At 44.9% G+C, this 27,547-nt stretch overlaps 1 protein-coding gene across 3 annotated transcripts; it reads left to right on the forward strand.

Moving 5' to 3' along the window:
* The first annotated feature begins 682 nt into the window (after positions 1–682).
* LOC139340089 (activin receptor type-1-like) lies at positions 683–27,547 on the forward strand. 3 transcript variants are annotated; one of them, XM_070975699.1, is made up of 13 exons: positions 683–724; positions 906–1,070; positions 13,125–13,198; positions 13,803–14,057; positions 14,919–15,191; positions 15,420–15,686; positions 17,498–17,703; positions 21,011–21,110; positions 21,827–21,973; positions 22,726–23,001; positions 24,228–24,425; positions 25,318–25,448; positions 25,569–27,547. In XM_070975699.1, the coding sequence occupies exons 3-13, from the start codon at positions 13,132–13,134 to the stop codon at positions 25,701–25,703; spliced, it is 2,055 nt and encodes a 684-aa protein (XP_070831800.1). In that variant the 5' UTR covers positions 683–724; positions 906–1,070; positions 13,125–13,131; the 3' UTR covers positions 25,704–27,547. The 3 variants fall into 3 exon arrangements, with proteins under 3 accessions (XP_070831800.1, XP_070831799.1, XP_070831801.1); XM_070975698.1 differs by lacking the exon at positions 683–724 and having other exon boundaries at positions 755–1,070; XM_070975700.1 differs by lacking the exons at positions 683–724; positions 906–1,070 and adding an exon at positions 1,096–1,396.

Here is a 27,547-nt window from a genome sequence, read left to right on the forward strand (position 1 = left end):
ACCTTTGACACTTCAGTACACATTTATCTTAAATAGTAGAGGAAGTATTCAGATCCTCTACGGCAGTAAAAACAACAATACCACACTAGACAAAGGTCCTGCATAAAATATTAACTTTATAAGACAACAGAAATATTATAAGCCAAATATATATAAAGTTTTATACACACACACATATGTGTAGGTTGGTATCTTAATCTAAAACAGTGCATCATCTGATAAGCTCATGATTTGTTTTGTATGCAAAATCTCCATTTTTACACTAGTTAGTGACTACAACTCTGAAATATATGAAGCAGAAAAAAAAGACAATATTTTCCCCTGAAATGTAATAGAGTGGAAGTATTATTTAACTATTTACTTCATTATTATTATTATTATTATTATTATTATTATTATTATTATTATTGTGGGTTAAGATATCTGTCAGGTACTCTGATCAATCACTGATTATAATCCAGTGTTATTATGTAAACTACCTTATTCTGAAATGGACCATTAAGTATAATGAGTTATTTTACTGTTGCTAAGTATATATTGATGCTAATACAAGCTTTTACTTAAAAACGATTTTAATGCTTGTAACACAGTGTTTGTGTGTTATTGGGAAAAGTATCATTGAAAAGAAAAACAAAGAACATGTTTTATTTTGACACTCCATACCGGAAGAGCCTGTGGTCACCCCCTCGCTTGACGCGGGTTAATTACAGTGAGTTGTAGCAAGGTAAGTTCCTCCTCCAATCCCGTGTTTTTTGTTTTTTTTCCTGCCTTCGTGGTTTGGGGTGCGAGTTGTGAAGCCTCGACATCGCTCACGCGAAGAGGGACAACGCTGCAAAATGTGTCTTCCTGTTTCCTCTCCACTGAACATCGACTGATTTTGTCACTTTTGTTTTTTTTCCCTCCAGCGAGCGAACGGCGGACGGTCATGTTGGCGTCATGTAGGCTCCGCTTTTCAGACTTTGGAAAACAAACCGGGTATTGTCGGTGAATTCTCGGGAGATGGCAGAATAGTTCGACCTACGCCTCTTACCGAGCCCTCTGAAAGCACTTTTGAAGAAATAACCCGAGAGGTAAGTGAAATCCTGGCATGCTGGAGGTGTGATATGAACCCTGTGTGCTGTGAGGTGTGAGACGTGGAGAAGTTTGCTGATCTGCGGGAAAAAGAAACGCGTCGTGACGCGCTCTCCCAATAAATCCGCTCTCCCTCTGGGCTCCTCTTCGCTAAATCTTGGCCTGTTTTGTTATTGCGGCCACACACGTTTTACTCACCTCCTCCAGCTGAGCTCATGTGAACTACAGACCTCCATCTGAATCAGAAACGCGTCGTGGCTGAGGAGTGGCCTTAGCGCAGCGGAGTCCAGTATTTCTAAGTGACCGCGTCAGGGACGCGTTTGTGGTGAGTTGTTGATGAATGGGGATGTTCTCCGGGCCAAAACACTGAAAATCAATGTTAGAATTGGGACTTTTCGTGGTTGTAATTTCGATTTCACAATCAAATCAAGCTCACAACGTTACAACTAGTTGAGACTTTGATAAGTTTGTTTTCTTTTTTGTCATGCAAACAGTCTTTGGGAGGGTCGTTCCTGCTTGATCGTGTGTCTCATCATCCCATGCTGAGCACTTTTTACATCACAATCGCAGCCCAGGAGAGGGGTCCTGGGGGTGGGGGTGGGGGGGGGTGCTTAACAGTGGTCTGTGCTTTCATTTTTCACGAGCTGGGAATGAAGAAGCACTTTAATATCACCAAGGTGCGTCTTGTCCAAGGTGCAGACGTATTTGCTGTTGCAAACAGGAAATGGGACGAAACGGGGCCGGCAGACCAGCTGATGAGGAGGTGCAAGCTTCATTACAGAGGTGTTAATGCCGGCTCCCAACATTCAGAGATAATTGTGCAGATTAAAGGACGTGTGAATGGGAATGTCTCACACTGAAGTGTTCTTCCTCAGAATCAACTCAGTGTGCTGCCTCCTCGCTCTCACCAGATGACATTCCCACATACTAATCAGGTTTTCCTCCAACTAGTAGCCCAAATGCCTGGGGAGCCCCCCGACGGTGCGTTTGTTGTCGCTGTGTGGCCTGTGGGATTGAACGCAGCCTTCTCATTGTGTGGTGCGTTCAAGGTGTCTCAACTGTTCAGTTGACCTGCACTTAAACGCACATGCATGACAGTCTGATAGCGTATTATTCTGGGATAGAAGAGTGTTTAATCAATAGGGATTACGCACTCAATGTGAATTTGAGCCACCAGTTGAAGCTGTAATCCACTGTTGTGGGTGAATTTTCCTCAGACTTAGAAATACACGATCAAGGTTATTATCAGTGATTTCTGGCCTCCAGTGTCGGATGGAGGGCTACTGGAGATTTGAAGAGGCTGTGACAGGATTAGAGGAGTCGCAGTTGATGTTTTTTTCTGTGATTGGTGGATGATCTGGAGAGTGTAACCCCATCGCTGACCAGCCTGGAGGTCGGGCCTCTTCGGTGGACGCCTCTCAGCTGACTTGTGTCGTGGAGTCTGGCTGATAGCGGCCAGATAAACGGGACGTCGGGCAGTCTGGGCTGAGGGCTGGTGCAGCTCCAGGGGATCCTGTTCTGTTCGGCTCAGGTTGACGGCCACCAGCCCGACGGTGACCGGCTCACCCCCGCCTTTGTGATCAGTCGCCTTCTCCTTCTCCCAGCGTCTCATTCCACAATGTTATTGTTTGTCTTCGGGCCTGTGTCATTGTCTCAAGCAGCTTATCTGTGGTAACTTATTCCTCAACCATGTAGGAGGTTATCTGTCCCTCTGAGACGAACAATGCATTCCCAACAATAGGACCAGTTTGGGGTGTCTTGGCCTCTGTTTGAAAAGAGACGCCACCATTTCTCCCTGTTTCAACGAGGCCTTATTTATGATGCTGCGTGTTTATCTTACTATCAGCTATTACCTTAGAGCTAGTGCTGCAACAGACAGACAATCAATTAGTTGATCAACAGGAAGTTAATCAGTAGCCATTTTTTTATCGACAGATCCTTTTAAGTTAATGTGGCTGCAACTAATGATCATTTTAATCTATTAATGTACCAGCTGCTCTGTTGGTTGATTAATTGTTCGGTCTATAAAATGTCTGATAATAGTGTAAAATCGCAATATTTCATGTCATTTTTTGATATTATGGCAGCACAGAGCCCCAGGATGTTCAGTTTACCGTCACATAAGACGAAGACAATTAAGCATTTAAGTTCAATTTCAACGAAAACGGCTTCTCAGTTGTGCATATTTGCTGCTAGTTGGTGATTGATTTCCAGTCGATTGAGCGATCCATCACCTCGTCGTTGTAGCTGTAAAGTAATCTATCGTGTGTCGGTTCCAGCTTGCTGAACGTTGATGATTTGCTCCTTTTTTGTGTTTGTAGATTTCAGCTTGGACTGTGGCAAGCTGTAACTTTTCCCAACGTTTTATAGACTAAACCATTACGCAGAAGAATGCACGTGTCGGATGAACCGATGGTGAAAAGAGTCTTGAGCTGCGGCCCCACTTTCAACACAGACTCTCGATCGCAATCCTACACATGCCTCGTTCAAGTTTTCATTTCCTCGTTGACTCCCGAGCTCTTTGGCCGCAGATATCTTGGCCTCTCCTCGTCCTGACGGGCAGAAAGTGTATCGTTCGCCCGCAGTAGGCCTCCGATAGCGATCATTTCTCTGTGCGCAGTAATTTGGCTGTCAGAAGCAGCTGGCAGTTTGGGTTGGAACAATATGCAAGTGGAGGGAGAGGGAAGTGTGAGCTCCAAAAAACCCTGAGAGAGTGTTGGAGGGGGGGGTTGGGTGGTGTGTGTGTGTGTATGCATGCATATGTGTGTGGAATCAGGTTACACAGTCTGTCATTAACAAGAGAGCTGCAGTTATGAGACCAAGATAGACTGCTTCAAGTCTGAGCAAGAGTCTGAGGCTCATCGCTCTCCCATGGAGGTGGCTCTCTTAGGGAAGGAGGGGAGGGGGCGCGTGTGTGTGTGTGTGAGCCGGGGTATGAGTGTGTGAATGCAGGTGGGAGGCGGTGGTTGAAGGGTAGAGAAAGGGGGCAGGATTTGGCTTGAAGTCCAGCTCAGAGCAGCAACCTTCAGCTATCTTGCCTCAGCTTTCGACCATGTGTGCTTCCTACGTGTGTGCGCGCACGTGCATCGATGTGTGTACATGCTGACTTACTAGAAAGTTTGACTAGCAACAACCCTGGCATCAGATGAGGCAGCAGACTGCAGAGGAACACAGCATGTGGGTTGAATTTGCTCCTGCTCTATGCTCGTGTCCAGCTTTTTAGAAAGGGGCCCTCTGTCTGCAGTGTTATTTTTAGTTGAAAAAAAAAAAAATCCTTGAGCCTTTTTAATAATCATCAGCCTCATGTAGCCCAAACATATCACGATGAGAAAAACTGTCTGGGACTCGCGGGCACTGCAGTCTCAGCATGACGCTGGAAGTTGGAGGGGAGAGGAGAATGAGATAAAAGGCCGCCTGTGCATCTGCCAGATTCTCGTCTTGTTTCTCCGGTTGCTGTTCGGGAGCTCGCGCTCTTCCTCTTCTGGTGGCCCTGCACAGACTTATTGATTTCTGTTATTGTGTGTTCAAATGTGGATGAAGACCAGTGGAGACAGAGAGAAGGGGAGACAAGACGCTGCCGTCTGCGCACACAGACAGATCTGCAGTGCTCGTGGCTCCTCTTCCTCGCGCCACGCTAACCCCAGACTGCACTGGAGACAGTCTGCAATACACATTTTATGAGCCCTTCACTCGCTCCAGTGCTCTTGTCTTATCGCTCAGCTGTTAGTGGGGAAAGTTATGGCTTTGTTTCAGTTGCCGCCTCCCTCTGATCTCATTCCCAGGCTGAGGAATGGGCTCTTATTTGGTGTGGGCACTTTGTCCACGAATTGAGAATAATCTGTGTTTCATCTCTGGGGTCGGGGGTCGTAAACTGGAGTAGCTCTGTTATGATGGTGGTACTTCAGGGCCACTTTGATGGGGCTTGTTTGAATTCGTCCAGTCCATTTCTCATGCACGAGCTAAATGGAGCATTTCTAATCAGAGCTGGGCAATATGGTTGAAATCAACATCACAATATGCTCAATAAATGCAAAATCTTTCTCTCAGAGTAATTGATTTCATCATGACTTAATCTTAATTTTTTGACTTAATCAGTGATAATTCATTTAAAAAAATGTCACCATTTGGTAAAGTGCAAGTTGACATGTTTGAATTGTTTTTTCTGACCGGCAGTCAAACATGCATTAGTACTTTAGAGTTAAAAAAAAAAAAGCTGAGAAGCTGTAACTGATGATTTTTTGGCTTTAAAACTTAAAACATCAACTTAATCAGTGAATTGACTGATCTCTTCTGCTCTATAAACTGCGTTCCCATGAGTGAGGCACTGAATTTTCACCCACTCCTACATGCAGAGTCTTCATCTCCCGTTTGGGAAGTGACCATTAAAGTTCGCTTGAAACTGTTTATTACGGGTCTATCCCTCAGAAGTCTCTCCTCTCCGGAAGGCCAGGAAGCTCCCGGCCGTAAAGAGTCCGCCGGCGGCAGGATGTAATGGTCCGGCTCGGCCGTGCTGCGCGTTGTTGCGAGCAGTTTGCTGAGCGATTATCATCACGGTGGCGAATGGTTTGCTCGATGTTTGTGGGTCACACGGTGAAGGTTATCATGTTGGCCCTCTGATTCCTGCGGCTCTGCTGGGCGGGACGCAGAATCAATCAAGACTAGACACCGTCAGAGCTCTGAGGAGCTGCACGCACAGCTCCATGGGCCTGATTTAGCTGTTTCACAAGAGGGAAAATATGTTTAAAGGGTGTACCGCGATACAAATCAAGGTGTCCTTTTGAGTAGAGTATTGCCCCAGAGCGGTGAACTTTGTGAGATGGTCGTTCGGAGGCAGAGTGTTTGTGCATTCCTCTGTTGGCAAACGTAGCCAAGGGCCATAAAGACGCTGTTTGAATTGGCTGTTTCTGATGTTTTGATGGCTGTGTGAAAATGAATGTCTAATTGCTATGGTGACCGTTACGTAGAAGGCTTGTTTAACGGTGTCCTAACAGTGTTGTAAAAAAAACCTTTCGAGGTGTGTCTCGCGATGCTTCGCGTCGCACAAAGCCGCAGTAGAACCTCGCGGGATCACAGAAAGTGCTCGTACTGTGCAGAAACGTAAGCGTGTTTGCTCAAGTTTTGGCTCTTTGTGCAGGTGGCGTGTCTGCAGAGCAAATGGTGTCCTCGTTGTCTGTGTGCAGGACTCCCCCAGACCTGCAGTCAGTGCGTCTGTCTTCAGATGTCCTCTGTCTCCCTCACCACTCAAACTTTGTCACGAAGCCTCAGCAGAAACGAAAGAGTCATCAAAAAGGCTTGTCTGTTTAGTGGTGGGGGCCTGGCAGAGTGTGTGGGGGTGGTGGAGGCTGGTGCAGAGGTGGAAGGTAGGGTGGGACTCCAGTGGGAAGAAAAGGCAACTTTTGTCTCTGATTACATTTGATCTAGGCCGAATACTCGGTGTGTGTGTGTGTGTGTGTGTGTGTGTGTGTGTGTGTGTGCGTGTGCGTGCGTGCGTGCGTGTGCGTGTGTGCGCGTGCCTGGGCTGTACTGAATCCAACGGACAAAAAGCTGCTATGCTCTTACAATGAATGTGAGAGCGAGAATTGAACATAAGCAGGGGGCATTTGCGTACGATTCCTCGCATTGCGAAGGGAGGCAGCTGCGGACATACCGCAGGGTCCTTAGAGATGGGGCTGGCTCGACCTGATGGGGCTCCGCAGATTCCACGGGCTTTTCCAAGGGGCCACTGAAGTCCCCCTTTCATCTCCCATTTGATGAGGCCCTTGGCCGGCGAGGTGTGTTTCCAAAGGTTAATGAGCTTCGCTTTCTGCCTTGTGGACGGATCCGTCCCATGCATGTACGACGCTTTATATCAAGTAGGGGTCAACCTGCGTCTCAGTGTAACACCAGAGGTCACAGCGCTGCATTGAGTTCAGAAAGGACGTCACTTCCTAATGGGGGGGGCGATATGGCCCTAAACAAGAGTGTTCTGCAGTGACATTATTCTTGACAATACGACAGAACACTGAAAAATATTTCAGGCGTCGAGCTCACAGTAGCTGCTGAGCTCTCCTTGTAGGATTTCTGGCTCCCCTCGCTCTCAACAGGGTGCCTCTGCTTGAGGCGGTGAAACGAGTTTGTTGTTTTGACCACTTTTGTGGTTTCTTGAGCATGCGATCTTTCGCACGGTTGAAGTCGCTCCGCCTTCTGGAACTAACTCCTACACAACGGAGCCAATAGCGATGTTAGTTTCGCTTGCCGCCGCGCTCGCTGTTGCTGTAGCTTCCCCTCGAGTGCGTGCTGCTTATGGCACCTGGTCGCTACCTTTTCGCAAAGTCCTGACATCACCTGCATGAGGTGTTTGGCTGGGGGCTGCACGCGCACTGCCCAAAGGTTGCAGCCCAGAAACATCCCAAATTCAGCAAAATAAGAAGGAATAAAGGCAGAGTTTCTGCACTTAAACGCACCGACACATTCTTCTAGTGGGTTGTGATTATTGGGGGGGATTATTATTTATGGAAGTCCTGAGTAGTGCATCTTTAAAATGATTTTATTGTGAACTACTTCCTACATATATCAGTATTTAAAGGTGTGGTGTTTTGGCCTCGTTTTGCCCTCATGGGGTGATGTTTTGATCAGCTTCTGCCTCTTTAGTTTGTATATTGTGCTCTGCTAGCATGCAGATTAAAGCCCAGTTGGGCCAGAGGAGCACTGTAAAGAATTAACTGTGATCTCAGGGCTCGATTCTTCATGACTCAAACCAGCTGCTCACTCGATGCTGTTTTATCAGGGGATATTTCACATTATCATGCGAAATACCCATTTGCTGATCCTGCTGCTGCGATGACATGCAGATTTTGGAAACTCGACTGCCATCTTGTTGTCTAGTTGGCCTGAAGATGCGCCGAAAGCATCGGTCCCAGAATCACACCGAGAGTGTGACACATCCACCGATTTACAGCTTCGGTGACAGCCTGTGCCAAAATTCTGACAGTCTCAGAAATTTAGGACCGAGTTCCCACAATGTGGCTGCTGTTACAGACCAACTGCTGAAAATACTGCATGGAATTTAAAATGAAGTAAGGCCAAACCTTGTTTATTGTTCTGCTGCACGATTCGACTGCGTGACATGACTCTGCTTTTTTGTCTGTAGCCCTACATTTCATCAGGCATTCATCACACACTCAAAACTGATACCGTACAGCCTGACACAGATTTGGAATCGAGAGTTTATTAGACCCATCTTCCACAGTGTGACGTGCGATGAACCTGCAAGATTACGGCTACCACGCAGTGTGCAGGGGCCTTAAGCCTAAAGCCAAACACACAACAAGCCTTCCACCAGATGACGAGGCCCATCGGATCCGTCCCGAACTGGTTTGCCTTGAAGCATTTTAGAGTTTACACAACCGGAGTTTAACTCACTGCCTGTAGCATGTACTTTACAGTGGCTGCAATAACAGGCAGGTACATGTCAGGCATACACACATAGATAGACGCAGATATACTCCCCAAAACACGTGATGAGCTACATCACCCACACAGGTTAAAAACAAGGGATTTATGACATAGCCAAATGTAATGTGGAAACCAGTGTTCTTAATGTAAAGTGCAGTTTTGTTTATGTTGGCCTCATATTATGTAGACGTTTGAATCGTTCGCGTTCATGCTTCTTTTTCATGGTAAAATTCATTTCTGTCTTGTACTCCTCTCAGTTCGTACGCACATTCCTATCAAGTGAGTGTGTATTCCCTCGTAACCTCCTGAAAAGTTAAAGTTGTGTATTCTTTAAACTTAGTTTTAGTCATCCCAAGTGTTGTGTTTTACTGTAGGCAGAGAATGTTTTTCCGACTGAGGTGAATGTGCTGATTTGCTGAGCTGTAGTGTGAATATGAATGTGGGCTGCTGCAAAGAGGAGGACTTTCGCCCTCAGGTCTGTATTACACCCACATCCACCTAGGAGCGAACCATCTGCGTGTCCCTGATGGCATGCTGGCACTTTGGCTGTCTGGGTCTGGAGCCGGGGACGAGGACAGGGACACGAACAGCAGGCTCCGCATTGCCCCAGTCTCTGCCTGTTTCTTCCCTCGCCGCCCTGCAGTTTGCTGCAGTTTCCTCGGTGCCCGGGCTATTTGTGCCATGGTAACTGTGCCAGCCTGCCAGCTCAGACACAGATTCCACCTCTCGTCTCCCCCTTCGCCAGCATGATGACTCAGCAGCTCCTGCAGGGCTTCCAGCCTCCTCCCTCCTCAACCTCAGTGATGCTCATCAGACAAAGTAGTGTTTTGTCATTCTCTCCTTCGTCCTGACCTGAATACAAAACGGACCTAAAATAATAAAGCATCCGACTAGATTAATAGGGTTTGTTTGTTGTTGAAAGCTATTTCAACAATCACTTTGAAAATGTCACCTAGAGACAGCAAGTGGCGGTAAAATATGAGCTTTAACATGACACGTGAAGATTTAGAAGTGGGACTCCTCAGATGGATTTAAATCATCATATCTGTCGACATCCTTCTCGTTTTTGGGCTCAGTTGTTTCGGCGTTTGAGTAGCACGTTTAATCATCTCCATCTAATCACTTTAAGCTCTGCTCAACTTCGCAGAGAAGTGCTTATCGAGATGGCCCTCTGGAGTGGGATCACTGGAAAGAGTCAGGGGAGGAAACGTGCCGTCATAAAATGGGAGCCTTGATATGTGGGATCACTTTCAAGTCCCTCTCGCGGCACTCGGCGGGAGTCAACCCTAACATACTTTTCACTGGGCCAAGTCTATGTCAACTATTTCTCTGCGGGTTGTGTGCACTTTGGCTACCTTGTGTTGAGCTCAATGCGGTCTCTATGTTTCCATGCGCAAGGTCAGTGCTTACGCATCTCGGAGAAATTGATATCCTCATTCAAAATACCTGCGGCGCGAAAAGAATTTGGATTATTTACTCAAGTAAAAGCATGAATCCATACAAAATATTCTGTTTGTAGGAATGAGCCTGCATTCACTTTTCTTAAGGTACGGAAGTCTTATCATGCTTTCGTATTAAGGTACACATATTCAGCATTAGCTAGCTGCTTATTAGCATGCTATATGTAGACTGTTGGGTCGTTATTAATGCCCTGAATAACCTCTCAATTACTGCTTATTGATACTAAGTAAGGAAGTAACCTAATCCCCAGTATAAGACATTAAGAAGTGCTTTATAATGACCAACTAAAGCTCAAATATGCTGCTAATATGCATGCTAATAAGCAACCAATGGTAAATAAGTTTACCTTAATATAGTATAAACCTACATGTGTTGTTATTTTTACTGATGCCTTCATGTGTGTATCCTTTCAATGTTGCAGCTTGGTTGCAGTGACTACTTTTGATACACTTGGCTACTTTAATCCTCAACAGTAGACTGTATTTTACAAGTTTTGCGTCTAAAAGCAAAGTACAAGTACTTCAATATTGTACTTAACCGCAGTACTTGATCGGCTTTCTCCCGCTGCTAAAGACGAGGTCACACAGGACACTCAGAAATGGCTGCCAGTATAAACTGCCTCACCTTTGAGAGATTGAGGGAGGGAGTTAAAGAGACTGAATCGTGATGCATTGTAAGACCGCTTACTCACAGTTTTACTTTATATATTATACTGTAGTCGGACTCATTTGAGTCTTTAGTTTCAATAGCCATAAACATGGGAAAATATATCTAAGTTATAATTAACGTGTGGTATTTATACTGGTTTCCTATTACAACACCACATCAGAGGATCTAGGAAGATGGAATAAAAGGAAAGATGGGGGGTTGAGACACATAGAGAAGGGGGAAATGAGAGCACACCCTTGGCAGGATGTCAGCTCTGTGAACACACACTGCAGAACACTGCCAGAGAATTCAATACGCAGGGATAGAGGGCTGCAACAAAGACACACACACACACACACACACATTCACACACAGCGCCATGAAGTTGTCTGTTCAGATCGCAATCGGTTCTGCAGATGCTCGCCCTGCCTCTCTCCTTTCCAAGAATCCCTTCTGAGGTTTCCAATATCAGGACTAGTCCTGGCTGTGTATTCAAGCAAAGCTGTTCGCTGGCTCGGTGATGTGTTACCGGCCAGCTATGCCTCATGTTGTGCATAGATGTGGAGCAGTTTGCCTTTGCAAAATGATGTGAGTAAATAGATATACATACAGGTGCATGTTGCATGCATGTAAATCCGAACATTGGCACATGCAGGAGAGCAGGGACCTCGGTGGGCCCTCAGGTTTTGCAGTGCATGGATCGACATATTTGCTGTGCACATTACAGCCAACGCATTAACAGGACGACCTAGCTGCTCGGCCGTCAGTGCGCGCCTCACTGCTCATGATAGCTTATTTAAGACGAAGTGTCTGCGTGGGAGAGATGAATCGAGACGGAGATAATTTCAGTGTCCCGTCGAGGGTCTTTCAGCAGCAAATGTAAACAAAAACGCAGCAAATCATTTACCTACACTAATTGAAGCCATTAAATGGAGCCTCTTGACATGCTCTATTTGGTTAATTGAGGTGAGTTATTGATCCGCGAGCAGCGTGAGTGTGGATGTGTTCCTTTTTGTTGTCTTTGCACATGAGTGATATATGAGTCAATATCAAGATAACTAATCAGACACTTTTTTTCCAGGCTCTAGTGTGGGCTCCAGACTATTGTCTTTTAGTCCTCTGCTTATCTCTTTATCCTGTTTCCTCTGGCCCCCTGGCTTTACCGTAACCAGCGTCCCCCGCCAGCATGGTGCCCTTCTTCCCGCTGTCCCCCTGGGCGCTGACACCAGACACCTCCTTGTCCCACTTCCCTCCCTTTACCCTACCTCAGTGTTGCAGCCTGCATGCCTCTCCCGCATTGGCCCCGTTCTCTGCCCTTCTCTGACCCACTGTCCCTCAGTTGCCCCCTGGCTATACCTCCCTTGCCTCCTCATGGTCTCCTGCCCGTTCCCTGCCCCCCCATTGCTGCCCCCGGTCCGAAGGGAGCAGACAGAGCTCCTGATTATCGCTGTGTGGCAGCCTCTGTTTTGTGCTCTGATTAAAGGAGCAGCATGTGGTCTGTGTGTGAGCAGCCCGCTACAGACGCTGCCGTTGGGCTAATGCTAACATTACGTGCTTAATCATTTATGTCTGGGAGACGGGCACAAAGGCCTGGAGGGGGTGGAGGTGGGGGGGGGGGGGGGGGGGGGGCACTGGGGTATTTATCATTGGCACAGATGCACTCAGGCGCACATGCTTCCAAGATAACGGCCCCAGTGCTTAGCATGGCATAAACAGGGCACGCTGCAGGCTATGATGTCTCCACAAAACTCACATATCATCTTCATAAAATTGGTAGCTCAGGACGGGGGGTTTTTCCCCTGAGTTTACAGTGTGAGTTAAACTGGTGGTCTGTTCAAATCTGGCACTGGGTAAAGCAAACAAACAAACATAACTGCATGGCGTATGTGGATGCTTCCACAGACGCATTAAATATTGAAGGATTAGACTGTCTCCAGGTCTCTAAACGATAGTATTTGGGCATCCACACTCATTCTCCCCGCTGCGCTACGCTCCTCTCCTCTTTCTCCTCCTCCTCCTCCTCCTCCTCCTCCTCTTCCTCTCTCGTCTGTCTGCTCCTCTCCCCTCACTGCCAAGCAGCCTGTCCCTCCAACACACACAGACATCAACACACACACACACACACAGAGGCAGCCAATAGGAGATCACCAGTCTCCCCATTGCTTGCCACTCAATGCCTTGTTGCCAGGACAACAGGAAGGCATGAGACCCACTTTACTTGAGCGTTTTAAACTTGGTGTTGACTCTTTTTCTGAAAATAAGAAAAGGTCCCCCTCTGTAAACTTGCTCTCTCGAATGCTCTCAGGTCGACGGCAGATCCTGTCGTTGTCTGTCTCTGCTCTGTCTCACTGAACGGTGTCCCGAAAGATGTTTTGCAAAAATAGAAAAAGTCATTCTGATGCATCAGTATAAAAATCGCCTTTAATCCCCCCCTTTGAGCACAATTTCAGCCCATTCATTGCAGTGCAGCCCTCATTTTTGTGTTTTTTCCTCTCTCCCCACCCCTCTAGGTCAACGATGACGACTGGGGACGTGTTTCTCTTGGTTTTGATAGTCACGGTCCTTCCCTGTTCTAGCTTGGAAGGTAAGTGTCTTGTCACAAAACACAGCTTGTCAGACCTAAAGGATGGCTTTCGCTGCAGGTAGGAGAGCTTTGTGCTCGCATAGACAGACAGGATCTGGTTGAATTTAGCTCTCTCGCTACCCCCTAGCCTCCCCACTGCAAAAGAACAAGCTTGCACTGGGTCACACGCCGTCACTGGAGGTCCCGAGCACATGCAGTAGTTGCAAAGATGTGTGCTGGATGTCTGTGTTTCCCCCATCCTCTTTCACTCCAGTTACCACGCAGTCTTTCAGCCTCTGTCTTTTTCTGTCCCCCTCAAGTCTCTTACGTGCACAGACCAAAAATTCACACAATTTTTTTTCCTTTCCCCGCCCCTCCTCAGTCTGTCTCCCTCTCATCTGCTGTCTCTCAGTGTTATTTTAAACAACTGCAGTGGCGGTGGATTGCAGTGGAAAGTGGAATTTTTTTTTTAGGGTGGCAAGCCACACTTGTCCTCATACTTAAGTTAGATATACATGCATACTTACAAGGAGAATGAGCAATCATTAGAGAATTAGAGAGAAGCTTTCAAAATATTTTCAATAATGAATTCTGACTTGTTTGGTAACGGTTTTGTCTTTTGTAGGCGATGCCAGCGTGAGGAACTTTGAATGTGTGTGTGATGGAGCGTCCTGCAACAGTGGGGACCGCTGTTTCGCCCAGCAGTGCTTCACCTCCCTCTCTGTACTGAACGGGACGTCGGTTCTCCAGAAGGGCTGCGTCCTCGCCAATGAGGAAGGGTCCTTGCGCTGCGGAAGCCCACCAACTCCTGAGCTAGTGGTAGAGTGCTGCTACGGAGATTTGTGTAACATGAACGTCTCCTTGCAGTCACCGGTTACAGGTGAGGTGTTGGCATCTTCACTCTGTGTGGAGAAATATCTTAAACTTGTGTGGGATTTTGTTTTTAACCCCTCTGGAACAAGGCCGTCAGCTGCAGTTCATCATCCACTCTTTTTAAAATGCAGACGAATGAAGAAAGTGCAGTTTTACCTCTGCCACTGCTCTCCTCTACCATATTTTGTGCTGTCTCAGTGTTTTCCACAGTTTGCACGATTTATTTGTGATAGCTGACCCCTTGCAGAGAGCTGTGCTGGTGGGAAGCACAGACATATCTGACACTCCAGAGTTGGCTGCGAAACAGCTTTATTAACCAGCCCACCACCAACTTGGGAAATAACTTTACAAATCTGTACAACTGTCCAAGAACAAGTCAGCAGTATGAGCTACATTTCCATTAGGACTCCAGTATTACTGAAAATATCTACTATGTTAAGATATAACATGAACAAATGTATGCAAAAGTCACCCATAAGATAAAAAGCTTCATATGTGGAAAATTAAAACTTAATAAACTACAGTTCGCCAGGAATCATTTCAACAACATAATTTTTGAAAAGCAGTGACATGATCATCATATTATGCTAGTGTGATTCAGCCATGGCCATGGTCAATGAATGAATTTCAATATATAAAAAGTCAGGCTTGGAGGAAGTCTGCCTGGGTGGGCCTCTTAAATAAATTCAGATTTTATATTGGCATCTAATTTCCTGTCAAAACTCACATGATTGGCCTCTCCGGCAAGCCAGCAGCAATACATTCCAACACGCGTATTTTCTGATCTGAGGGAATGCCATTTAATTTAATGGGATACTAATGGCATTGCTCTAATGGCTTTCTCCATATCTCTGCTTCCTCTTATCAGATATAGAACTGTCTGCTGGCAGACCAGCCCTCAGAGACCAGAACTGTGTGTGCGAGGGTGGTGAGTGTGAGCGTGACCGTCGCTGTACAGGCCAGCAGTGTTTCTCCTCTCTGAAGATGATTGATGGCGTGGCCGTCCAACAGAAGGGCTGCCTGAGGGACGACGAGGAGGGTAGAGCCACCTGTGCCATGCCACCCTCATCGGCCCATGTTGTCAAGTGCTGCCAGGGCCATCTGTGTAACATGAACGTCACTGTGCAAGCTCCAGGGAAAGGTGACTTTGTACACATTGTACACATTTCTCTTGGCTGCCGCTCACCACAGACCTTATGTCACTTAAGATTCTCCAGAAGTTCCGCTTTGGATCTGACGTCTTAGACCAGTTTCATCTCAGCATAAAAGGCTGTGTGTGTTTTTATAGAGTTGCGAGAACGGCTTTAATCTTTCCCTGTCCAAGGTTTACGTGTTTACCAGCCTTGTCTTCATCCTGAATCTTTTGCAGAAGAGGAAGTAAAGCCCCCAATCAAAGAGGAGCACGAGTGCGTGTGTGAAGGCAGCTCATGTGTAACAGGGAGTCGCTGCATGGGCCACCAGTGTTTCTCCTCTCTGACAGTCAGCGCCGGCTCTCTGGTGTACCAGAAGGGCTGCTTCAAGGTCTATGAGCAGAGCACGTTGACCTGCAAGACCCCGCCTTCCAGAGACCAGATTGTGGAGTGCTGCCACGGGCACCTGTGTAACATGAACAGCACTGTGGAGCTGCCTGTCAAAGGTACAGTACTACACTACCCAGAATGCCTTTCTGTCCTTCTGTCTGGTGATTTCAGCGTTGAACTCATAGGTTTCTTCTCTTCTGATCGTGTGGGTTAGTTATTAGGCAAAGCAACACACATCCTTTCACCTCCATCATGCTCTGCTGAGAGGGCTGCACCAGCGGCTGTGAAATTGTCTGCCACGGCCGTTGTGGATGGTGTCTGTTGGCCTGAGTTACACCTCTGTGTGGTCACACTCCTGGCACCTTATGAAAAAGAAATGGGGGAGACAGTGGGTAAACCAAGGGGAGGTTTTTGAATATTTTTTAGTCATGGTCCACTTCCCTGCTCTGGCCCCTCGGAGGCCGTCATATCTGGCTGACAGGAGCCCAGAGGGTGAAGCCACCTGGGAGTGAAGGAGGGCCAGGCATCTATACACCGAGCTGTTGTTGCCCTTTTTGTTCATTCCACCTTTACTTTTCTCTCTACAGCAGTCTGTATTAATATTTAAACCTAAAATAGCTGTATCTTTTTATTTATACATCTAGGGATTTGGCCAGCACTCAATAAAATTTGCAAATTGGAAATATGTTGATCTGATTTAACTGGGTTCTGTTTAACACTGTTTTAACACCTCATAACAATTCACATATTTTTTTTTTGCTCACAGTGTTGCATATGCTGCAAACCTCCACTGTGTTGTTATGTTGCCACAAATATAATGATCGTGTTAAGAAATAGATTTTTCTAAGTGGTCTGGATAAATGCATCCCTTCCTATGAGTTTGATTTAGGTATGCACAATCTATATTGATAATGCAGAATTTATATTATTATGCATTACTGCAATAATGAAATTAAAGCCAATAAATAGAGTCGATAGTTTGCTTTCACTGACTTAACAAGCACAGCATCTACACACTCATGATGCAGTAGGTGGCAGTATGTTGGTTTTGTTGCCCACCAACAAACACGGAGGAAAAGAAGAAGAGCAAGTGCAGCACACAGTGTGGACTAGAGAAGGTAGAGAGGGAAAAAGTGTGTTTTAACTTAACAAATCTCATATTATGATGCCAGTTAGATTTGGTTAGGTCGGAGCTTTGTGGTATTAAATCATCCATCTTTGCTCACTACATCTTTGTCTTTCTAACCCTCAGGTGTGCATAAAACACAGGTTATGAGCTCCTTTTCAAAATACAAAATATGAAATTATCTTCTTGTATTGGCCACGAAGAGCAGGTAATTATGAATTATTGGTGCATCCACAGTTTTGTTCAGGTCTGGTGAGTTTCTGGTGAGGTGGTCGTTCTGTGTGTGTGTGGGAGAAACAGTTCAGTATTGGACTAGTTGAGAAAAGGGGATCATTGTCTGTGCTGCAGGCAGAGCTGAGCAGTCTTTGCCCTGCAATGTTTGGAAAGTGTGAATGGTGGTCAGTTCCTCAGGCCGGCCTCTGCTGACTTGACGAGATCCACTGTGTGTGCGTGTGTGCTCACGTGCACGTGTGCTGTCTGCGTGCAACCCCGCTCCTGAGCGGGTTCCTTCAGTAGGTCTGCGGAGTGCTGCAAACCTGTGATTTGTGTATGGCCGAGCCTCAGTGTGTGTGGTCCTGTCAGAGGAAAAACTGCAGGAAGAAATGAGAGTTTTCTGTCAGCGTACATCATTATGATCACCTCTTTGAGCCAGTGCTGAGTTCTAGTGGACGCGCCCATCGGTCACTGAAGCAGCTATACTGAAATCTTTACGTCCAAAATGCTCCTCCAAAATGTCAAAAACAATGACCTGACGCCTGACGTCTGACGTCAAGTGTTGTACCTGTTTGTCTCCCATCACAGCTGATGACCTGTCCAACTACAGCGTGACCACGCTGGCTATCGTCATCGTGGCGCCCATCATCGTCCTCATCGTCCTCTCTGCTATCGCCATCCTGGTGTTCAGACGCATCCACCACAACCAGATGGAGAGGCTGACATCACGGGATGCAGAATACGGAACCATCGACGGCCTCATAGCGTCCAATGTGGGGGAAAGCACTCTGGCGGTGAGTAGTGGACGCTGTCTTGGACGCTCCCTCCCAAGCTCATTAGAAAGAAGGGCGAAAAAGCTGCTGGAGGCACATTTTATAATTGACTGCTATGTTGAATATTAAGCTAAATCAAATCCCAGTCCTTTTTTCTTACTCACCTCTTTCTCCTCTACGCTGGCTGTCATATATTATACGGGTTATAAATTGACCACAACCTCTGCAGAGGCAACGAATGTCTGCTGTTTGAATTAGTGAATAAAAACTGTGCATCGCCTCCACAGCCCAGCCCATCAGACACTTAAGAAGGCAGCTGCGGAAAGACACCTAAATGGAGTTGGTTGTACCGACTTGATGTATCCGAAATGTGCAGCTGTATCATGTCAGAAAATATGTATCAGTCCAGGACTCAGTAGAAGATTTTAATTAGAAAATAAGTCGGATCAGGATCAGTGAAAAGGCTTTTTTCAAATCCTTCACGGTACATTTGCTTTTTTCATGGAGTAGCTCCAAAAATATGTCATTTTTGGCCGCATGCAGTCCGTATTTTCACATATGCAGTTGAATATGGATGTGAACCAATGAAAATTCAAACTATAGGTTCTTTTATTTCAGTACTTAATTGATGTAATGAAGCATTTGACAGCACCAGGAAACATTCATAGTTTAGTATAGCTGTCTAATGTGAGTGCCAGTATTTGAAAACAAATAGCAGGTCCAAGTTGTTTTTTGATTTTGGGTGGTATGGTGGCTCTTTTCTGCATGCTTGGATCATAGAGTCTTTAAAGTCACGCTGAAGTGCAAATGTGTACCAACAACACTGATGGAAAACCCCTCCTGAAATTATGTGTTGCCTTAACTCAAGGGATTCAGCTGGTGAGCCAAAACACTGCTGGATTAGCGGGGACTTCCGCCTCTTCTTTGTACACAAAATAATATACAGCAGAGACACGGTGGCACGACAAACCTTGTGTGCCTCTTTTCTAATCCAGATTTCTGATCAAGGCGGTCACGTGGTGGCACTGTAATCAAGAGTTTAGCCTTACATGCCCTGATCGAGCAGTTTGAAGTTTTCAAACGTAATGCCTGCCTGGTCCATTGAACCACTGTTGTGAAGCAGAAAATGCTAGTCCATTTATCGGAATTGCTTCCGGAGTTATGTTGGTTTTATTTTGAATCACACATGCAGAAAACTGTTTAAAAAGAAGCTGCAGCTGCAGACTCACTTCTGAACTTTCCAGATCATAATCTCAGGAGTGTTTGCTCATTGTTTTGGAAAAATATTTAAAGCAACGCATAATGGCTGCAGATGCATCATGGGTGTGTGTGTGTGTGTAGGTGGGTGGCGCTATTGCTGGAGTGAAATTGTTGTTTTGCATCTTCTCCGTCATTTTTCCAGTCTGTTATAGAGGAATGTCTTCTGCTGTTTATTTTCTCTCCACTCAGCCATGAATTGTAAGTTTTCTGCAGAGTGGTTTATGTTTTGAGGCCCACTAAACTGATCCAGAGTTTAGGTGGAGTCCTGTGGTTAGGGTTTAGCCTGAAAGACAACCCAGTGCATTCACTGGCTCACCCACTGTGTAATCAAGTTCAGCAGAAAAAAGCTCTCAGTCCAGCTTGTGCCCAAACAAAATACATGGCTGTTAGCGTCCATTCTGTGATTCTCTGTCCTCACACAAACATGTGTCAAACATTAAGATACATCAGTAAACTTTTGCAGTGAATCAGGGGTTGTACAAAGTCTTTCTAATTTTAACCATTATGGGTTCGAGGTTAGGGGTATGCTTTAATTTGAATATACAGGACAATCTGGTGTCTCATCTGAAGTCACTCATGTAAACAAAAAATATTTGTTTACTTTTAATATTTGTTTATTGTCTCCTGGTGTCGAAATTAGTACTCATTAAATAATTATGATCAGAACACACAATCAAAGTTAATATGAACAGCTGGTAAAATTAACACGACAATATGCTTTGATTGCTTTGGGTATAAAGGATTTTTTTTTTTATAATTGCCTTTTATAGTAACAGTTTAGATGCGATGATAAAGGCTTCCAGAGTGGAAATATCTGTTTGAACCTGGAACATTTGCTTCTCATTGAACATAGGATCTCTTTTGTCGTCATGTCTTAACTCCTCAAAGCCCAGATTATCCCATTTATCTTTAATTATGAAACTTGTAAATAGCATGTACAACAGTTAAAGTGTGATCATTCATGTGTGTGTGCACGGGCGTGTGTGTGTGTCAGAGGAAGAAATGGATGATTTTGGCTGTCTGTCAAGCCATTTCCAAAGTCCATCAATGCATTTGGCAATGGAAAGCCCAAATATGGAGCCACAGAATGTTTGTTTCAGCATAATTAAAAAGTGCTTGGCAGCACCATGAGAAAGATTATTAGGAACAGTGGTGTGGCTGTGAAAAGCAAATCGGACTGAAACACATGTGCTCGTCTCTCTGCAGCCTGCTGCCCAGAAGTCGTCTCTGATTATAATGATATTGCAGCGTTCTGATTGCATCCTGCTGCTTAACGGCCTGGCCCAAATCTAGCCTCCTAAAGACAATCCTCCTGTACCAAAGAGAGGGATTTAAACTCTCTGCAGAGTAACTCATCATTCGTTTTATAGCCTCTGTCTTGCGCTCCTCTGTTGTGATTCCAAATTGTCTCTCAGGCAGCTCTTGCATTATGAATCTGTTTATCTGAGGCATCACTCTTCTGTGCCGTTTTCAATCCTCATCCTCCCCTCTCAGTTTAGTGGTTTGTGTTGCTCGGCAGCTGCTGGCTCTGTTGCGGTGCACTGCCCTCCTGTGTCGGCACCGGGATGCTGCACGTCTTATGGCCAAGATAAAAATAAAAGGCTTAGCAGCATTGCGCCTGTTTTCCAGTCTGGCCCTTGGATTAGATAAAATCTCCAGCGCCCACACCAGTCATCAGGGAGGGGGTGGCACTTCTGTTGTTTACACAGCAGGGGGCACTCTGCACCTCCAGCACAGACACACACCCACTCGCACATGCAATATCCTGATACACACACACACACACACACACACACACACACACACACACACACACACACACACACACACACACACACACACACTGCTTGCTCCCCTCTATCCCGTGTGGGTGCCACATCAAAGGCGGCCTGCTTGTATTAGTCTCCATCTGAGTCCCAGATGCTCCTTGTTTCATCATTTTTTAAGCTCGAGCAACGGGATTCCTTTGGGGAGGTTTTCATTCAAATAGCTCGCTTGCAAATACACACACAAACACGTGGAAATGTACAAGCCTTTTACTCTTCGTTTCTGTTTCTCTCCCACCCAGGATCTGCTGGATCACTCCTGCACTTCAGGAAGTGGCTCAGGACTCCCTTTCCTTGTTCAGAGAACGGTTGCTCGACAAATCACACTCAACGAGTGTGTGGGTAAGTGTCCCGTTAAAGGTTGTTTTCGTATCGACAATAGCACTGTGTCATTCAATGAGGCCCTCCCACTGTGCTGACACAGGGGGTCCTGGCAAAAAAATGCAATGACGCCACACCAAAAATGACCCTGACTCAACTTAAGCCTCAGTTCAGCCGTACACCATTCAGCAGCACGCTGTGATGGACACACGCAGTATGTGTAAGGGCTTATAGACCAGGTAGAACACATTCAAGCGTGTGACAGCTCTACCGTTGACCTCGCCTGTGTTGACAGAGAGCAAGTTATTGATGCCATAATCACTTACCAGAGTTTTAAATTTTCTCCTTTCTACCTTCATGTGTAAGCCTGGTAGACCTTCAAAGACCATACGTGCAATACAAGCTCTTTATCTGCTTTAATGTGCAGCAATCAAATCCCCAGAGCCAGATTTGCCCAAAATTGGTTGTAGCACATTAAGTGTCAGAGAAAATGTAACTCACAGGAAGCCTGTTTTCATATGGACAAATGTGTTACCATGGTTATCAGGGTCACTCGTGTTGAAATGATACGTTTGCTCCTCAGTCACCACTTGTATTGCTGCAATTGTTAGTTGCTGCTAAGCTCCACAAGCTAATTAAACAGTTCACCAAATTTAATTAGCATGAAAGCGAAACAAGAGCAGGTTCACTAACCAAACACACGTTGATTCCTTCACACCGATGTTTTTGCCTGCCAGGTAAAGGCCGTTACGGTGAAGTGTGGAGGGGTCAGTGGCAGGGAGAGAGCGTCGCGGTCAAAATCTTCTCCTCCAGAGACGAGAAGTCCTGGTTCAGAGAGACTGAGATCTACAACACGGTGCTGCTGAGACATGAGAACATCCTGGGTACGTACTATATTTTATACATTCGGACTCAGCGAGCTGTGACAATTTGCTGCAGGACACAACTAGTGTCATAGTTATTGTAGTATCCTGCTGCCACATCTGTCAGCACTTTTGTCTCAGAGGATAAAATGATGAAGTGATGACATTTTATATCCAAAAGGTCAAAGGTCAGCTTCACTGTGACCTCAAAATGTCCTTTCCTGGCCATTATTCAACACCATAACTCAGGAACAGAAGCAAAGATTGTGACCATATTTCACATCTGGTCAGATACTGACTTGGTGCCACTAATCTTGGATGTCCTCCTTCAAACTGTGCTGATTCTTTATATTTGAAGCATCGCAGTCCACCACAGTTTTGCTGATATTGAGCTTTGAGTGACTGTCGTTGCACCATGTGATGACGCTCTCTATCAGTCCTCTGTGCTCGTCTGTAAAAAAAGTGAAGACAGCAAGTTTCCCACTGGAAATTATTCTCTGGAATCGTACATGTCAGTGCAGCGACGACAGCCATTTCACCAAAAATACATTTAATACCTTTTATCAAATTCCTCCAAAGCCTTCACTACATATATTATATGAGTCTGGAAAGACATGGATGTATTTCTTCATTTATAAGTAAGAAACAGGCCACTTTACCTCGTATTAATTGAGCTCCAATACACCAACATGTCCCGTAATTTGCATACAAATTGGTAGTATACTAAGGTGTTGATCAAAACTTTTTATGATGATACATTTCTCTCAATTTAGGCTTCATAGCTTCAGACATGACCTCGAGGAACTCTAGTACGCAGCTGTGGCTGATCACTCACTTCCATGAGATGGGCTCCCTGTATGACTACCTTCAGCTGAGCACCCTGGATGCGTCCAGCTGCCTCCGCATGGCGCTCTCCATTGCAAGCGGCCTGGCGCATCTCCACGTTGAGATCTTCGGCACTCAGGGCAAACCGGCCATCGCCCACCGAGACCTCAAGAGCAAAAATATATTGGTTAAAAAGAATGGACAGTGCTGCATCGCTGACCTTGGTGAGGATACTGAAACATCTTTGTGATAAATACACTGTTTTTTAGATTTCCCCTCTCCTTGTGATCTAATAGCCAGTCAATATAAACTTATCTGTGCAGCCAACAAAATACGTCAGGCTGAATTTTGGGGAAATGTGTGTAAAATGAACTAAAATATTTACATTAAATTGCTTAAGCTATAAAAACCACTGAGTTTTGGATTTGAATATTTCACTCCGTGCACAGATAATTTAGCTTGAATAAAGAGCTGATAAAAGCCGATGCCCCATAAATGTGAGATCATTTTAGCTGCCTTAAAGCTACCGAAGGGGTTAATCGAATGTCATGCTTCGCGGGCATTGCGCAAGAGATGCATCTTCAGTAATATCACTCCACTTGCATCTGTCTGCTTAGCCATATTTGTTTTTAATTTAGGAAGAACAACCACTGCTAAATGTACTGCTCAGCCATAATCAAAAACACATTTAGAGGAACTCAGGCCACTTTATCTAATACACCAATGTTCCATTTGCAGAAAGCTTGGATAAAACCTAATTCAGGTACAAGCCATAACCTGGTGACGGCTCGACATGTTTACGGGCTCGATGTATTAAAGTCTGCTCTGGATGACGCATTTTGGTGTCCCGGCAAACATAGGGCTGTTGTTTGCCTCCCAAGCGAGTTGTTCTTATGTCAGAGTACATCCTGTGTGGGAGAATAGGACTGTTTACGAGGAACTAGTAGTGTTTCAGCATTTAAATCAGTTAATCCAACTGTTTTGTTGTCGCCAGAGTTGTTTGAGATGGAAACTTTGAGTCTCCCTCCACTTAAAAATATGTTAGTTTATTGTTTCTTCACTGTGCAGATGAGATACGTGTATGTTCATCAGCTTAAGGGTTAATTAGATTAGATTCGATTCAACTTTATTGTCATCGTCATAGTGCAACACAGAGACAGCAAAATGCAGTTTTATGCAAGTAATGTCTATTAAAACCACAAAACATGTGCAACACGGAATGTAAACAGGTGACATGTGTAACAGGTAGTAGGTGGCAGAGTTAAGGGTTAATATTTTGCCTTAAATATGAGTTTAAGTGGTGTACCAGGATGTCCAATGGTTAAATTTTTAAAATAAACAATATTTGCAGGTTTATAGATTCTTTTTCAATGAAGCTCAAGAAGAAGAATATTTTTCTACATTTCGTGTCTTGAGCGGATCTTTAAAATGTCCTGTGTTTCCCTGTTAGGTCTGGCGGTCATGCATTTTCAAGACACCAACGAGCTGGATGTGGGGAACAATCCTAAAGTGGGCACGAAGCGCTACATGGCCCCTGAAGTGCTTGATGACTCTATCCAGATGGACTGTTTTGAGTCCTACAAGAGAGTGGACATCTGGGCCCTGGGCCTGGTCCTGTGGGAGATCGCCAGGAGGACAGTCAGCAATGGTCAGTACATGTTCTACACAACAAGGTCCAGCTGGATTCATTGAAGTCCTGCCATAGTCATCCTGTGTCCCCTCCCTCAACCACATCAGTTCACCTGTAGTCCATGTGTTGGGACAATAAAACAAACACCTCATCGTACCAACCTTGTTTGCAACCTTGGGGCTTTTTTTTTTTTTTACATTTCACATTAAATCAGGTCAGTCCAATCAATGTGCGTTCATGATCCTGTAGTCAAAACCATCCAGTTAATTCATTCAAAACCAGTTAATATAGCCTCAACCTTCAAGCCCTGCACAAGCTGGCACACAACCACGCGCCACAAACATGGAGTCAGTCTAACAGGTAAAAAGCTGCGTTCCGCCCACACGCCTCGTGTTTCAGCTGTCAGTGATCAGAAAAAACAACACAGTGGCAGATTGAGTGTTTGATGGGTAAAAAAAAAGTAATTGTGAACATGCGGTTCTCTCCTGAATTAAGACATCATTGCTTTAACGCGGACAAAGTAAAAGGTTTTCTGCTATTGATAGAAGGGTTTGGCTTTGGTTTGCACTTCGGCATCCTCTGTTTGTGGTCTGTCAGAAGCCAGAAGCATCTTGTGTGTAATAAAACCTACTTCCTCCATTCCCTGTCAAATGGTTTTATTGCTTTATAGTAGGAACTGGGCTTTCAGCAACACTTAAGATATTGATTTACCCGACACCGTAACCTCACATCTATATTTTGTCCCACGGCTGCACTTGAGAGTGAGTTCAGGACGAAACGCCGACATGAGTCCTTTTTGTGCACCTTAATGTATTTTATATGTTAGTCACATGTCAGTATGACTTGTGTTTTACACTTAAAGCGATGTGATCTTGAAAGAGAACTTTTGCCTGCTCTGCTGTACTTGTAGGCATTGTAGAAGACTACAAGCCACCTTTTCACGACGTGGTCCCAAGCGATCCCAGTTTTGAGGATATGAAGAAGGTTGTGTGTGTGGACCAGCAGAGGCCCAACATCCCAAACAGATGGTTTTCAGACCCAGTGAGTAATATTCATACTGTCAGTAAGCAGCACATAATTCAAGACCTGGTGCTTTTTTTAATCCAGCAACAAAATGCTCTAATATTGGTGTTTGATTTATTTCTCCTCATTATTTTCCAGACTTTAACCTCCATGGCTAAACTCATGAAGGAGTGCTGGTACCAGAATCCGTCGGCCAGATTAACAGCGTTACGCATCAAAAAGACTCTCACAAAGATCGACAACTCTCTGGACAAAATCAAAACAGACATTTGAGCCTGCCTTGAGAAGACGAGGCAGACGTACTAAAGGCCTTTGAAGACATCCAGAGGGTGGACCACCTTAGTGAAATCTTACAAGACAAGAGACTTGATGGGTTTAGTGCCCTTATAGTGGCACAGACCTATATTTATTTTAAAACACTTGGCGCGACACATTTTGGCATCCAAAGATGGCTTACCGGGCATTTTTGAGACTGCCAGTGGTCTTGGAAATAGGAAAGTATCTATTCAGTGTATGAGATAGGAGCTGGACTGTTAGCAGTGTTCTTCAAGGAAGAAACTGTTACCTGGGCATTTGAGTAGGCCTGCTTTTGTTAAAACCGCAGATTTTGTTTGACACAGTTTTTAGTTTGAAAAATGTCTGAACATATTAGCAATTTCACTTGACCTCTTCTATCGTACTGCATTATTCATTTGCATTATGGCGGATTCTTTTGGAAAAGGAAGTCGACGTGCCAATTGAACTTGCCAGTTTAATCTGCGTATTTTCTTAAACGGTGATCACAGTAAGCAGTGTTATGTTTTACTTTGTGTGTCATGCACCTCTGTTTACAGTGCTGTCAGAACAGATTTCTCTGGATTTCACCAATCCTGTAACATTTAGTTGTATGGCTGTGTCAGTGGCACCGCTCTTTTCCTGAGATATTGTCCAACTAAAGGTACTCTGTTTCAAACCTTTTGTATATCACCATGAATTTTACATTCAATCATGTACTTGTTCTACATTTTGTTTCTTCAGCTTTACAGAGACAAATGCTAAAAGAACAAATAAAATATCTGCTAGATGATGCTGAACTCTCTTCCTCCAGAGGCCTGTAAGTAAGCCTGTAAGCCTGTATACTGTCTTAGCACGTGCATTGTTGTCTTAATGCGTGCATTGTCGAGTAAATGAAGTCAAACTTCAGCCTTTTTTTTTTATTTCTTTAACATTTTATATCAATTAGTGATTTATATTAATTAAATAGAAAAATGTGTTTTATCTGTCTCATTTGTTTGTCTTGTCGGTCCAACACTTTGGTCCAGACTGAAATATCCCAACAACTATTACAGACAGACGTTAATGATCCCAGTGATCAATCCACGTCCTCCAACGTCACCAGTGGGCCGACATTTTTGTTTTTTTGGTGACAACTTTTGGATGGCTTGTCATATTATTTAGTGCATATAACGTATCCTGACTTCAAAGTCAAAGTTTCAACCTACCCTGTAAAATACTTCCAACATTTCCTGAATGGATTGGCAAAAAATTTACAGATGTCAATGGTTCCCACATGACAAATCTGACTGACTTTGCTAATCATCTGACTTTCGACATTTGTGGTTTTAAGTGATGAATTGCCATGAAATGTGGTTCAGACATCCATGTTCCTCTCAGGATGAACTGACGTAACTTTGGTGATCCCCTGACTTCTCATGTAGCACCATCATCAGCTCTTGGTTTATGACCAAATACCAGCAATACTAACGACATTCCCATCATCCTCAGCTGTAGTAGGTATTAAATGCTAATTAGTAAATGTCAGTAGAGCCCAACAGAACTGCTAGCGTGGCTTTATTTTATGTTACTGAGAACATTTTTGATTTCTCTGCTCATTTTAATTTTGATCTTTCTGTGCTTTGGTGTTTAGACAGAAGTATTACAGTTGTGATTAATCACTGTTAATTATTTAGGATCTTTAATATCCAGTAATTTTATTTTATACCATCTGTGGTTTCACATCAAACCCTGTCTGCCCCCATTGAACCATTCTCCGTTGATTTGTGAGTCAAATAGGAAACTATGCCTGCAGTATTTCCAAATGAAGTCAGCCTTCCAGCTAAAACCCAAATTCACCCAAA

Source organism: Chaetodon trifascialis, chromosome 12 (assembly GCF_039877785.1).
Source record: "Chaetodon trifascialis isolate fChaTrf1 chromosome 12, fChaTrf1.hap1, whole genome shotgun sequence".
Classification (NCBI taxonomy): Eukaryota; Metazoa; Chordata; class Actinopteri; order Chaetodontiformes; family Chaetodontidae; genus Chaetodon; species Chaetodon trifascialis.